The sequence below is a fragment of the Amblyomma maculatum genome, chromosome 1 (assembly GCF_055883805.1).
Source record: "Amblyomma maculatum isolate TAMU_Amacu chromosome 1, ASM5588380v1, whole genome shotgun sequence".
In the NCBI taxonomy this organism is placed as follows: domain Eukaryota; kingdom Metazoa; phylum Arthropoda; class Arachnida; order Ixodida; family Ixodidae; genus Amblyomma; species Amblyomma maculatum.
This window is the reverse complement of record NC_139344.1, coordinates 166851281-166866580: the sequence shown is the minus strand read 5'-3', so window position 1 is coordinate 166866580 and position 15300 is coordinate 166851281. Positions and strand designations below refer to the sequence as shown.

Below are 15300 nucleotides of genomic sequence, written 5' to 3'. Positions count from 1 at the left end.
TTGTTTGTTTGTTCCCGTTCAGTGCCGCAGCGACGCGGCTTTTTTTTTTTTTATCACTTTCTCCATAACGCATGATGCAGGAAGATTTATTTAGAATGATCGAAGCAGAGCGCAATTGCTTACACTTTCTTTCAAGTCATTCTAGCTGACTTTGGCGGCTTTATCGCGCTGTTTCCTTGTCAGCTTTAAATTGAGTGTGGCCGAGAGCGGCAGACATTCTGTTCAACGACGACCGCCGAGTATGTTTGCTATCATCGCCGCCGTGTCAGGCAGTCGCGAGTCAGCCCAATAAAGAATTTTGCTTAGGGTTTTTTCGGTGCATTCCTGACTGACTGCCGTTACCACTACGTGAAAATATGGAAGAATTCTAACATGCGAAGCCTGTAGGTAAATCTTTGAGATTTTTTTTTTTTTGCTAGCTTTAAATTAAAGTTTGGGCTTCCCCTCTTAGCGTTACAGATGTGCGGCTAATATCGCTAGTGACGTTACGGATAGTGCGATTTCAAGTTTTTGCTGCAGTCCATTACTTCCCGGTCTGCTTCGTCAGATGACACCAAACAACTTTCCGCGAGCTTTGCCTTCCGTTACGTAGTGGTTCTTTTCTTTTTTTTTTTTCAGAAAAAGAGTTTCTGCGTTGGCATTAAACCATCCGTGCAGATGACGTTATTGTCAACGTATAACCTTTTGCTGCGCACTGCAGACAAGCCGGAAAGCCATCCTAGCCTTATTCGGTGATTACGTCACCATTTCAGATACTGGTTCCAAAAAGGTTCCGTGCCTTTTAGCTGCATTTCTTGCTCATTTGATCGCATTCAAGCTCTTTGAACTCTAAAACTTATTCAGTTGCCCTTAAATCTATTAAAGGTTTTGCCCTTGCAGGCCAGGGTAGGTGCGTAAACTGTGTCTTAAATTTTAACTGCTTGTGGATGGCAATTTCACTTTCCAGCGGGGATTTGCAATGTACCGCTCATTCGCCCATTATACGAAGCCCTCTTGTTTGGTTCGGGTTGTGATTACAGAACTATACGCATTCTTACACTGTCATCACGTCATGCGCTGGACCGTTCAAGCGTGTGGAATCCACTATGCTCGTAAACAGCTCGAGAGAGAAACAGCCAATGTGTTTTAAAAGAAGCCCTCCAGCCAATGGCGCCGACCAGTTTTTATGACGCCGTGGCTTATCCGTGTTTGCGCGCCTGTCAGGCTAGCGTGACAGTTGATCAACGTAGCATAACTATGTATTAGTCACGAAATAACCGCGACATCATGTAAATCGATCGAAGCCGTAGGCTGCAAACGGGACTCTTTTGAGATTTAATGAACACCTCATTCTTGAATTGAACTACTGTTCGTAAGTTTAATTGTTTATCGTCAGCTGCTCACAGTAATATTCGTAGCTATATAGTATATGTGGTAACATCCAGTCTCTTATGTTCATTCTGAGCTTTCTTAGGTTCGAGCATCAGTCGCTGCTCGGCGATCGCTTGGCAAGTACACGAAGACCGATCCCACCGGCCGATCTGCGCATGCGCCGGTTTTCCGAAGTTGCACTGCCGCTATGTTAGTTGTAGTCGGCTAGTCAGCGTGCGCACATGCACCTGTACTGCTGCAACCTGCGCACCACACGAACTCACCACCCACTTCTTATACTTCACCGCCGAGAAAAATTGTCACATCATTATTTCACAAAATAACACTGGCTGTTGCATGCACGGTAAACATTGTAAGGGTACTTATGTTCTTTTAAACGGTGGCTTGTACAGCTCCTTTCGTCGAAAATTCGTCAGCGTAGTCGGCACAGCGTGTGGAATTAAGGGAGGGCTGCTTTAAAAAAATCGTATCATGGTAGTTTGTTGCCCTAGTAATTGATGATTGATTGTTGTGTGATAGGCGATGATGAATTAAAGAAATCAATATTATTAAATATGCATGGAACTAAGGAAAAAAAAAAAGAAAAACAGCTGAAAAAAAAAGGGGAGGGGTAAAAGAGTAAAGACGTTCAGAATGAACAGTTGATACTTAATGATGCTAATTACGAGATTTAGAGTGTGTAATCGATCAGTTAATTAATTAAAAAAAAATAAAAATTTAATGAAATTTTTCAAACGTGTTAAAATTCTCAGAATGAAAAGCTAATGCTCAATGGTGCCAATTAAGAAGATGTAGTCTGTAACTGATCTATTAAATAACTGAAATGTTTGAAAAATAAAAAAAGGGAAAACGGGGTTCGCTCCACGGTCATATTTTTGTAGAGCAGTTCTTGTTTGGGTATGTTCTTCTCCAACTGGCCGCTAGTAGTTCGGCATGAAAGTTACAATCGATGTATTCTAAATTTTTCATTTATTTGGCCATTGCCACGTTCCACCTTTCCTTTAACTGCTTCCATTTTATCCTTGAATGCGAATGCAGTGTTGTCACCATTGTTCTAGCATTCTGTTTTAATAACTCACAGGGCTACAAAAGAATACACGGGCGGTCAATGCCATTGGTTCAGAGGACACTGCGTGTGGGCTCCGATTTCATGAGCGCACTGACTAGTGGCGTCCTGTCCTCGCAAGGATCCAAACACTGGCGCCATCTTTACGCAGCTGCGCAAATTGATGTTTGCGGTGTGAGCATATATAGTGTGGGAGGCTTGCAGTGCAACAGGATGAGGAGAAACGCACGAGGATTATAATGCGTAAACATTGCCGGTAATGCTGGTAAACATTGAAGGGTGTCATTGTCTGAAGCCTCCGAGAGAGCGGGAGCAGAGATTAAATGTGCAAAGTAATCACGCGAAGACGTTGGTTGAATGCCAAGAAAAGCCAGGAAGCTGTACGGCTGTTTTTAAATACAAAAAGGAAAATCGTTGACCCGTTCTTCGTGGGATGGAACGAACAATGTGAATTAGCGGAATTAAGGAACTCTGAAATAGATTTTTTTTTTTTTAGCACCACCAGCCGTGCAAATAAACGCCATATGTCAACAAGAATATTTCAACTTTTTTTTATTTTTTCACTCGCAGGTCCTGGCTGTTGAGCGCTTTTCTTTTCACTCGTTATTTCTCTTGCTTTCGACATGGAAGTGCCAGAATCTATTCCGAATCAAAGTTAGTAGTTGCCTGATTCGCGAATTCGTATGTAATCTGAATCTCTCTGCGCATGGCGATGTTGATAAGCGCCCCGCTACCGAAACTCAAGGTTCATCATTGAGGACGCTGTTCGAATTGTTCGAATCGGCACGCGACGCTGTCACCGATTGATACGATACATTGTAACGGCAGCCAGGAAGTGGGTGTTCCCGACATTCTAATGTGACGGAATTAAGAGTTTCGTGTCGCAGAAACTTCGGCGCCATCCTAAAAGTCCGCGTCCTCAACCCTGAGTGAAAAATAAAACTCAGGAGCGGGTATAAAAAATGTTCACATTGACGCCCAATTTCCCGGGATGGTTCCTGTAACCAAAATAAAGTAAATGAGCTAAAAAAATGGGTTAATTAGGGTGGGGTGGGAATCGAGAAAAAATTCCAAGTAGCGCGTTGGTTCAAGCTGCATAAAGGTCAGATGTAGGTGGACCTAGTGAATGGGCTATTTTATTGGGACTCAATAACACAATCGCGTTGTGCTCTGAAGCGCGAAGCCTAAGCATCGGTCAATACTTTTTCCTTGCTTATCATGTAATCAAGGCAACCTACTATCCGGTAACTCGCTGACCACTTAAAAGTACCTGGGGGGGAGGGGCTAACATTCGCTAGAGTAGGTGTCCTGCACAATGCCCCCGATGTTTGATACTGCGCTGTGATTTAGCGGACGCTCTTGTGGGCACACGGAACACGGTACAGATGTCGATGGTGCTCCTTCGCTTGGTGTGCGGTTGGAAATTCAGGACTTTTTTCTCTCCCCTCCTTTATTTGAAGGCGAGAGGCGAAATCGCGGACCAGCTGCTTTGCGCGACACGACAGGAACAGAGCCATAAAGTCAGTAAGAGGAATGGGGAGGAGGGGTGGGGGGGTGGGGGGGGGGGGTGGCTCGTACGGCAATCGCTGCGAAAGGAAAGCGAGCAGGAGTGCTGTAGGCCTCATTCACACAGAACATGTCCGACCGCCAATATCGTATACCTATAAGAGGAGAGCAAGAAAATGCCGTTTCTAGTTCGCCATCTGTCCGCATTTTTATGCTTTCTTATTTTCCTTTTTTTTTTCGAAGGAATATCCCATACTCTACGCATTCCTATAGACATGGTCAAAACGCTGCTGCTGCTGCTCTCCATGATTTCCGTGTACTACGTTCTCGTCCTTCTCTCGTATATAAAGAGGAAACGCTATAGCTGCCCTTCGATGTCATTTTCTCGGCTTTTGATTGTTCCTACGAGGCCGAAAGAACGTGTGGTATAAGCAACTACCGCGCAAGTAATGGTATTCCCGTTCAAAAATAAGGTGGGAATGAAAAGATAAAATCGTCGCTCATGTAAGATAAAATATTGCAAAAACGCATAGATATGTCCTCTCTCTCCCAGTTCTCCTCTTAGCCAGCCCAGTGAGCGTGGCTGTTCATACTCGTCTGTACTTTTCCGACATTTCCTCTGAGTGAAGTAAATGGGTTTTTTCGTCACCAGCAGTTTTCTGTGTCCTCCCTTTTACATCAGTTGCTGCATTACTCTTCCTTTTTTTTTTTCTTTCTTTAGTTGCAAGTTGATCTGCACATTGAGTGTATATCGCCTCGTATTTTCTCCGAAATAATTTGAGAACATTCGGGGGAGCAAGGTGGGCAAGGAAGTAGGATTTCGTATGCGAATGGCCGTAGTTGGTTGTCGGTTTTATCCCGACAAGGTGTTATAGGGATAACCTACCTCTCTCCGCTTTCCCCGGAGTTTTTTTTTTTTTTTTTTTTTTTTACTCCAATATAAGAGGTGTTCTTTCCAGCCATACGAACCAGGAATTCTAAAAGAGAGAAAAAAAAAAGTGTTCTTGCGTGCGTTCCATTCCGCTGGTCCGTCCGTACTTTATCCAGCCTTCTGGTCCCCTCTAGTACTGCTTGCTTTATGCCCGCGCTAGCCGGTCATCAAGTGCAATGTTTTAATTTATTTTGGCATCACATTTAATCATCCATTTTGTTAGAAAAACCTGAATGCAGGAAGGGCGAACGCGGCGCCAGAACTATGCGTGTGAAGGAAAAAAAGAAGAGAACGGTTGGGGAGCGAATAAAATAAATTGGAAGCCCTTACCCAAGGGCTCCGAGTTGTTCTTCCCTTTTGTTCTGTAATAACCGCCTTGCCTTTGTTCTTTTTTAGCGCGAGTGGGACTGTAGTACGAGCGGTATATGGCATTCCTTGCTAAGTGACGGAACTTTTAAGTGTTTTGTGCTCAAGTGCCGCTCTTCGTGCCTCCATATCGTGAGGCAGCAGGTATTTGCACCATGCGCAGAATTTTTGGAAAACGCGCAGGTCGAGCTGATATCCTCTTCACTTTGGTGCCCTTGCACCCTAAGAAGGCAAAGAGCGAATTTCATTTAATATGGTAGAGATAGCAAGGCGCTTTGCGTGTTAGGTGTTTGAATGGCGCATGGGATATGTCTTTTGTGCGCTAAACATGCAGAAGCACTGCCATATGAGGCTGGAGTGTGCAAGCCATGCTTAGGTTTAGAATAGCGCTGAAGATGCGTGAGCCCCAGAGCAGCGAGGTGTAGTCTATACGTGCCGTCAGGATGGCTAAGTATGACCAGCGTAAAAGAGCGAAGTGGACAGGAGGGCACAAAAATGTTTTGTTTCGTTTTTTCCCCTAATTCAGCAGAAAGGAGATTATTAAGCGAACCTGGGATTAAATATAGTACATGAAAGTATCGTGCACATGGCAAAGTTTCGCATGCTACCGTTGCGATCCAGAGGCTGTCAGAAGAAGCCGATAATGCATGGAGAGAATGTAGTAACCTAAGATTATAATAAATGTTGCACACAACACGCAGAGGTTTCTAGATCGTAAGCATGAATGCCCTCATTTTTAAATAACCTGAGAATCAAGTAAGCAAAGCTGCAAGCATAGTTGCAAAGTTTTTTTTTTTTTTATGCGAAATGTTGGTTTTGACTTCTTCGTTTCCTTCTAACATATATGCCTTGGAAAGTACATAACGAAGTCCTGCAACACATACATTCATGACGCGCAAGTGCCGGGAAGGTTTCATTGCAGCTAGGTGTGTACAATACGTGTTCACAATGCTGCAGGGTATCAGTGGCTTTGGCATTCGGCTGCTGATCTCAAGGTCGGGATAGAATCGTGGCCCCATCTGTCGTATTTCAATTAAGGCAAAATACAAAAACTCGGCATTACTGTGCGGCGTCAGCGCAAGTTAATTGGCCCCAGGTCCTCAAAATAAATGAGCACCTGCTGCGGCAGCTGCGGCGTTCCCTATAGTCTATGTATCGCTTCGGGACGTTGAAGAATTCAAAAGCAGTACCGAAAAATAAATGAATGAGGTTCAGCAAATTTTCACATCGGGAGTATTAAGTCCTGCATATGTGGGAGTGTCAGTGTCCTTAAACGTCACTATTGTGCGCAGATTTGAACTGCGACGAGCTGGAGCCCCTGGAGAATGGCCAGTTCCGGGTGAGCGGCGACTACTTCGGGGCGCGCGTCTACTACGAATGCGCCGAGAATTTCTGGATGTCCGGCCCCAAGGAGCGAATGTGCCAGGGAGACGGCCGATGGAGTGGCCGGGCACCCGAGTGCAAGAAACAACGTGAGTGAAGTGTGTATAGGTATATTAACCCAATCCTGAGCCAGTTTCAATTTTTTTTCTTTCCACAGGAATATATTTCTGAATATGTCTTACGCAACTTTTTTTTTTTTTCATTCAGTATTTTAAACTAGGGTGAGTAAAAAAAAAAAATCCACCCTTTCCACTGTGCAGCTTATTTACACAGGGGAGGTGCACAACGTATAAATTATTTTTCAATATAGCCTCCTCCTTTTTCAATGCACTTGGCTGACCAGGTTACAAATTTTCGTAGCTTGGTATATAAAATCATCAAAGGCATAGAAAAACATCAAATCGAGAGAGCAAAAGCATTTAATGCTTTGAGTGTATATAACAGCGAAATTATTCATATCTTTCCTTCTCACGACAAATCTCTCCACCACATAACAAAAAAATTATCCTGCGCCTTCAGGTGGATACAATCCTCACCCCTGCCCGTTCTTTCCTCTACCGTCTCTGACTCCTCCCTGCATGCCCGAGTTGCACCAAACCTAATGCTTATCTGGAACATTTCTTGTGCTCCTGCCTCGTTGTCATTAAGTCCCTCCATTTGCCATTTTCTCCGAATGTCTCAAATCAAGACTCGGATCTGGCTAAATTCAGAATAGCTGGTGCACCAGTTGGCGTTGGTGACCTTGGCATAGGATGTTTTCAGCGCCTAATGCTGCATCGGAGTAAAGTTTTCTTTCCCTATCTCTCTCTCACTCTCTCTCTCTTGCTTGAAAGTTGCTTAGTACTCGAAGCCTTCAGTTTAGTGACTTTGAAATGCCATTTGACAAAGTCAGTGAAAAAATGTCATCACTTTTTGAGTCATCGAGCAATATTTTGCTGATTTATTTTATATTTTTTATTCATTTATGTTTTTTTTTTAATCAGACACAGCAGCAGTTCTCTTGGAACTATCCACACGTAGTCTCGGTTGTTCTGCAGCAAGTAGTAGGAAAAAATAGTCTGGTAACATTCTGTGCTATTAGGTGCGCAAACTCCCCACAGGGTTTCAGAAGGTCTACCCTTCTGCCCTCAAAAAATAAAATAAAAGTTTATGTGCCCACGTGAAGATGGGACGAACGCGAATAATAAAAATGAAGACCCGAATTTTGACATAATTTAATCAACGGGCGAAGCTTCCATTTCCTCTACTTGAGGCCTTAAATCTGCTCGTGTCCAAATATTTGCCCCAACCTTAGCCACGGGCACAAGGTACGCCGTGGGGGAAGTTAAAGTTCAAAGGAAGCCCTTTCAATCAAGTAATTTCCTTAATCAGAAGCATGATTGTGTGCATAGGTTCAACAATTAGCGACCCGCTTCGCTAATTAGGTTTTCGTCGTGTTAAATTAAAGCGAGCTGCCTCTTAGGCATAACCGCGGCATTACCGTGAAAAAGGCTCGGACGGCAGATTGGCTGTCATATTCTTTTGCCGCACCTTAAGACAGTATAACAATCTGCAAGTTCATAAGCACAAATCTCTCTCCATTATTTGTCGCCATAAAGGTTCGCTTGCAGCAGAAAAATGATGAGTGCTTTCTTAAAAAAGTCAAGGAGAAAAATGCGATTCCTTCAAACAAATTCACAGGCTATCTTCAGCTAAGCTGTTCCGCAATACAACTTTTCCGTAATTTCTACAGCTAAATTAGAAAGAACAAACCTAAAGCCGAAACTTTTGGTAAGAATCAAACATTTACGCAGAAGTATTTCTACTACCTTTTCACAGTTCGCGTTCGTTTTCGAATCACAGATAGGTTCATTCCTGACCACTCCAAAAGAAATTCACTGAAGGAAAAAGACTTGCATAAATGTCTAGGACAAAATGCCCTTTCCAATTTATTTTCCAGCTTTTTTCATTATAATGCCTTAGCTACTCACGCCGCATGGTGCGGAGATATTGTTCCCGTTTTCTCTTCTTGGGGGATTCTTCGCCACGACTGACAAGCACTCGCAGATGAGGTGAACGGCTCTAGAGAAGAATTTTCAATTACTCATTCCTGTTGACGTGTTTCGACAAAGAATTTCTGCGGCCCATGGAATGCAATAAAGCAACAGAGCTAGGCCGCAAGGCTGCCACAATTTTCTTGCGCTGCGCCGTAAGCTGTCTTGACCCCGTTCGTGCTCCAGTAGTATATTGAACACTTCGACAGCACAAGGCATCCCATCCTTGTTGCAGCGCATGGCCCCCGGAGATGGTTTCACAAAGACAGGTCTAAAATTGTTTCTTCAACGTTTACGACGTTGTGGGGTGTATAATAGGGCTTACTGTTCAGCAGTAACTGTAGGGCGTTCTCTGCAAGCAAGACTCAACGACGTGTTCACATCGAGGTCCCGTGATCATCGTCTGACCAATCAGTTTCAGAAAAGGTCGATCCTCGGTAATCACAACCAGATGAAGATCGAAAATTTCTGTCAAATATTGAGAGATAGAATTCAAGCGATCCCTTTTAATTCGTTGTATATTGACAATACCAAGTAGTAAGCTTTTAATGCCCAGTGTTTGAAGTAGGCGAGTTCGTTTTAAGCAAGAAAGACTGCATGCTAAAGCTAAACGCAGGCTGTGGGCACGTACCAAGGAAAATGCAACCGGTGAGGCCTGGACCGAATGGTGATGAGCGCTCAATGTTCACGTAAACCAGGTTTGTCCTTTTTGTGTTCCAGAGGAGAAAAAACAATTGAAGAGACGACTTTTCTTTCTTTTCTTCTTTTTGCGAGTGGGGGTGGAACTGAAGAGCAGTGGAAGAGTTCGCCCTCCCCCTTGTTCAGTGGTGAACGTCTTGCTACGCTCGCGTTTGGCGCGCTAGCTATATTGTCTGAGTTTGGTTACTAGGGTAAACTCAAGGCTTTATGACATGCATACAGTTGAATCGAGCCGCTTGGCACTTGCCAAAGGCAACTGGCCTCAAAAAATTGAGGAGATTGTATGGGCTCTTTGCAAGCGTCCTTGGCATCTTGTGCGCCTTGTGCTGGTAATTGTGCAAAGAAACTAAACTTTGTCAGCTAAGTTTCGATGAATGAATGAATAGATGCACATATAGCTCTAATATTACGCCCTTTAACATTTTTACGTGTTTGTAAATGCGTAGAGACTGGTCGAAGAACAAGACACGAGCGCGCGCTTTGAAATGCTTAGCAACAGGTAGCGCTCCGTAGTTATTCAAAAACAGGGGCAAGTTATCATTGAGCACAGGCCTTACTTCATGAAACTGTGCCGGAAAAAGTAATTATGATCGGTTAAGGGACAGCTTGACTTTTATCACCTCATTAACCATCTTCATAATCAACAACAGCTTGACTACACTTGCTGCAGTGCAAAGTTAACCCGGGCTTGCGCCAGACAATGACCCATTTTAACCTGGTAGATTTAGTAATCTTATTCGCGCACCTAGCTCTTTGCCGCCCCATGTTATGCTTGCCTTCGCTTCGAATTCAGTCCGGTATAACTTTGACGACCATCGGTTATGTGTTCTGTGTACTACATGCCCCGCCTATGCCCAGTTCTTTCCGATTTCGTCTAAGATATCATTAACCCGCGTTTGTTAGCTTATCCAATCTGCTCTCTCCCAGTCTCTTAACGTTAAACCTTTCGTTTTTCATAGTTTGCTGCGGTGTCTGCGGTTTAAGTTGAAGCTTTTCCGTTAGCATCCGCGTTTCTGCCTGACAAATCAGTGCCGATAAGATATACACTTTTCTCTTGAGGGATATCGGTAAACTGCCATTCATGTTCTGTGAGCAACTGCCAAATTCACTTCAATGCATCCTCATTCATCTAGCTATTTCACTGCCGTAGCTTGAATCTGCGGCCAGTATGCCTGCCCTAAGTATTCCTTTACTGCTTCCTGCGCCTCTTTACCTCGCGTAAATGGCTGTTTCCTTCTGATAATGTTGAAGATTACATTAGTTTCCGGCATTAATGTTTAGACCAACCGTTCTGTTCTACGCATCTAGGTCATCAATCACGCTTTGCAATTCGTCCCCACGGTAATGCAGGTCTCCGACTACCTACTGTAAGCAAATGGGAAATAGCAGTGGTGAGATCGTGTCTCGTTGCCTAATACACTTTCTTAACGAGATTTTTTTTTTTTTTTATGGAGCTACGGGGACTGTGCAGCTACTGTATATATGTTCCAGTGCTCTTACATATGAATCTTCTGCACCTTCGTTCCGCAATGTCTGCTCGACTTCTGAGTTTTCGACTAAGTCAGATGCTTTATCGCAATTTATAAACCGTATGCAGTCTATATATAGGGGCTGCTTACATATGCAGGGGCCGTCGCCTCAAGTATTAGGTAAGAGACGCCATGTCTAATAGATCGGAAATTCATCTTGGGAGAAACTTCCGACTTGACTCCGAGCGGGATGTACGCCCACACAAGGTGCATTTGAAGCGTTGGTTGCAGGATAGGTACCATTACAAACTGAATAGACCGTGCTCACAGAGCTTACCCCGACGCCTATTTGTGCTGATGAAAATTTCACTAACCCAGGGCCGGCTTGCACGATAAAGTCCGAGCTAAGTCCAGACTTAAATGGTGTCTTTAGAAAGACCAAGCTTATTTAAGACGGCTCGTGTTCCGAACGTCGAACGCTTCGGGTTCATGTTCACCAGAGTGACTTCCCAGAACGGCCTCAGCAACCACTTGGGGCATTTTTCCTCGTAACACAATCTTATGCCGCAAAAAGCAATGGCAAGGATTTTACACAACGCAAAATTGACGGAATGTGTACATCTTAAAGCAGGGACAGTGCCAGCGCATCCCTATATTTCCCTAATTTCTCTACTTAGATACCTGGCGTCCTTGTGTCTTAACCAAGACAGCACTAGAGTCGTAATCATACAAGCGACTTATTCAAGTCAGGACTGAAGCCCAGTCTTTACTCCAGTCTTAAGCCGCCATGCTAGTGGCCTATTCTTTAGACTCCAGTTAAGTCTGGACTTAGCTAAGACAGTCTTAAGATTGTTTTGTGCAAGCGGGCCCAGGTCGTTGACAATTGCCGATGGCCAGTGATCACGCCGGCAAAATGCTGTGACAGCTTTCTCTGCGCCAGTTTGTAACATGTCGCCTTCTCTAGCTGATAAAAACTTGATGCTAGACCAGTTGAGTTCGAATTTCATCACCGCCACCCGCCCATCTCCACACTGCAGAAACTCTACTTTACCCTCCAGGAGCTACCCTCCAGAAACACCACACTCCTAAGCCATCCTCGACCCATCTAATTTCAGCTTCACCCTCTAGAAAAACATTCTGTCGCATGTGTGAAGCTTCGGTTTAGAGTAGACGCTTTCATTGGATCATGAGAGTCAAAGTAATCACCCAGGGCACATACAACAGTTTTTGCAGAATTGTCGGATCAGATGTTTCTCCCGTATTTTGTTATTAATGAGCTTCCCTAAAAAACTCACCCTCATATGTTTCCGCTGGATACCTAGCTGAGTGTTTCCCGCGTTCGTGACTAACCCATTCGTTCTTTTCTCTTGGGGCCGCAGCGTCGTGCAGCAGCCCGCCGGGCGTGCCACACTCGCGCACCAACGCGAGCGACGGTGCCCGGGACTTCGTGATCAACTCGACGGTGCGCTACACCTGCTTCCCGGGCTACGATGCCAGGGGCTTCGACGTGGCCAAATGCATATTCTACAATGGCTCCGCACAGTGGTTCGGCCCGGACCTCAAATGCGAGCGTGAGTAGACGCACGACGATCTACATGCATGCACTTTCGGCTACGAGTGCTACATGCCGCATATACGGGTAGCTACTGGTTATAATAATCATTACAAAAAAGGTTGGGAGGGAAGGGATGGTTAAGATTATTGTATGACAAATTATAATCGAGTCTATTTCCTTCGCGCCAATTATTTATCCTGGGACACCGGGTTCCGCAACACTTGCGATTGTGCATCGCAGTTAATTCAAACAAACAATAAAGTAACACTCGTGAGTCGTGACTAGATGTGTTAAAAGGCGCTGCGCAATAGGTTGTTACGGCCAGATCATTCATCACGCAGAGGTCGAAAACAACACGCTTTATATTTAAGTTTCTTGCGTAGTGCAATTACAATAAGAAAAGGCAGAGTGACGTCTAGTAACAAGAAGCGAGTTCCTTTCGAACTCTGTGTGAAATATATCGAATAAAAAAAAAAACAATTACTACATACGGAACTAAATCAACGAGAATCAGAACCGATGAAATAGCTGCGCTATATAAGGAGGCCACGAACACTATACCTGTTCCAATAGTCTTCTGGTTTTCTTCAATTATTTATATAACACTTGCGCATTTATGATAGGTCTGTGTATAGGAAGTATACTCACCCGCGTCACAGTGGCGGCTATTTTGTGGTGCATGAAGCAAGGCGCAAAGCTGCAGGCATATCAAGGCAGAAGGCTGGTCTAGTTGGTGTGTCTAGTTACATGCGCTAGTCTTTTTAATTAATACCGGCATATCTAATCGATTTATCTTTATCTTTTTTGGCTTGCACTATTGAATCTGTGCTCTGCACCACAAAATGGTGCCCATGACGTCACTTGAACACAGCCTATAGTACGAAGCGATGGCGGATTTCCATCTGTGGAGGCATCAAGCCGCAATTGAGCAAACTAACTGATGGGGCATCAATTCGGAGCTCCGGGATTCCTCCAGCTTCTCTGATTTGGAAGGCACGGTGTACGGTAGCATCTGCCAACAAGTCGTGAACCAACATCCGCATAGGAGTCATCACATGATTTCGGTTGTGTGCAGCCACAATCGTATACCGATCAGCCCGCTGTTTCTGCGCCAAAATTCAGAGCTGAGTGACTGGCACGGAAGAAATCGCGACAGTTCAGAACTGGGTCTTTTTCCCGTAGCGCACCCCACTTGCGGCCGCAGGCGAAGTATGTTTGACGGCATCGGTTAGCGAGAAATTGTGCAGAAATTCGTTCACAATTCTGGGGTGGACTTTGTTTCCAAGTGGTGGTTGAGTGTAGGGCTTGTCTCGGCCTAGCTCGGGCTGGTGAGTCATCTCTAAACACACCCTGACACGCTCCCCCCTCGCCCCTCCCCCCTAATCCAACTCCCTGCTAACCGATGAAAAGAGGACACTGGCGAACCTGGTCCTGTGTTTTCACTCGAGGCCAGCTAAAGGAGGCGGGGGGAAATGGAAATCGTGCATTCCGAAGGCTCAGAAGATGGTAGTACTGCACGCGAACTACTCCTCCTTTTTGATTTAGGGGTTTTGTTTGTTTTGTTTTTTTTTTTTTTTTTTAGCGCAAACAAAGACAAGGACAAGAAAGGCGAGATGTACACACGTACACACACCCCTTTTTTCGCGTGGCATCCCGACGAAAATGGCGGCTGAGGAGGATTCGCGCATGCGCAGTATAGCGCTACTTGGAAAAGGTCTATTCCTCCGCTGTTTTTCGCCCTTGCGCATGCATCGTGGACACACTGCAGCAGTATCATGCCCTTTAGGAGCTATATGCTTTAACATCTGCTTCTGCGTATTCTTTCTTGAGTCCTTACTCCTCACTCCTTCAACTTGGTTTATTGATTGAATGAGACTTAAAAGGATGCTTTTTTTTTTTTAAACATTCGGCAATTAGACCAGTTTCATTATTTTCCACCATGACTCTCACCCCTAGTTAACTTTTGCCACTCGCGCGCGACACTGCGATGTGTTATTCGCAGACCTCGTGGTCACGCGCTCCAAGCCACTCCAGAGCGCCGGCGAAGCTGCGGTGCGCGCGCGCTTTTTCGACCCGCGAGCGTGCGAGTTCTCCGAGCGCGGTAATTGGAAATTACAGGAATGCTTCGCCGGGCGCGGATGCGGTCAGCATGGTTCGCCTGCTCTGTGGCTGCGCGGACTGTAGTTTGCACCATCTACAATGGACAGCGACGACGCCCGCACGGCCACGTCAGCAAATATCAGACGCAGAGCTGGCATCCAGGCAGAGCCGGCAGAGCGCTTGGCACGGCTGGTCGAGTTGCTGAACTGCCTCACTTCCCAGACGCGTGTTAGGTGCCGAGAGTAAGCCTTCTTCGAAAGAACGAGCTCTTGTTTTCTAACACGAAGGACTGCTTACAGTTAATTCTTTGAAGATCTTTCGGTGCACATCGTCGAAATCCAAACACAACCGTAGAGCTTCCTTAGATATCGTAGGCTGTCAGGCTTTCAGAAAAAAAAAAAAAAAAAAGTGCTCTGCGCCACGTGACAGTTTAACGGTTTTTTATGTTTTGTTTTGCTTTTCGCTCTTCGTCATTCGCTAAAGTGTTCCTTTGCTTTTTTTGTCGCCAGGATGGTGGACAGAAAATAGAATTGAAAACAAAATAGGGATTGCGATATATGAGCTCGGCGTGGTATTGACTCGCAATTCAGCCTCCCCGCAAACGAATTTCATCTATTGTCGCTGCAGGCATATTCATAATTAGATTACGTCATACCCAGAAATTTTGAACAAAACCTGAGAAATAGTGTGTGAATGTAATTTGTTCACGCACTGAGTAACTGAAATATAACAATAAATGTATCCCCATATCTTCTATCGGCAAGGTCGCAGTTGTTTGCTATTTATTTTCAATAACTTTTCCCGTTTTTTTTTTCGTTTTT

General features: G+C 44.8%; 1 protein-coding gene across 1 annotated transcript in view; it reads left to right on the top strand.

Moving 5' to 3' along the window:
* Nucleotides 1–15300, top strand: part of Hasp (Hig-anchoring scaffold protein) — a 550586-nt gene that overhangs the window by 312485 nt on the left and 222801 nt on the right. Inside the window, exons 5-6 of the mRNA XM_084589524.1 lie at nt 6533–6712; nt 12204–12395. Of these exons, the coding sequence (XP_084445650.1) occupies nt 6533–6712; nt 12204–12395 (372 nt within the window). The remainder of the gene's footprint in view (nt 1–6532; nt 6713–12203; nt 12396–15300) is intronic.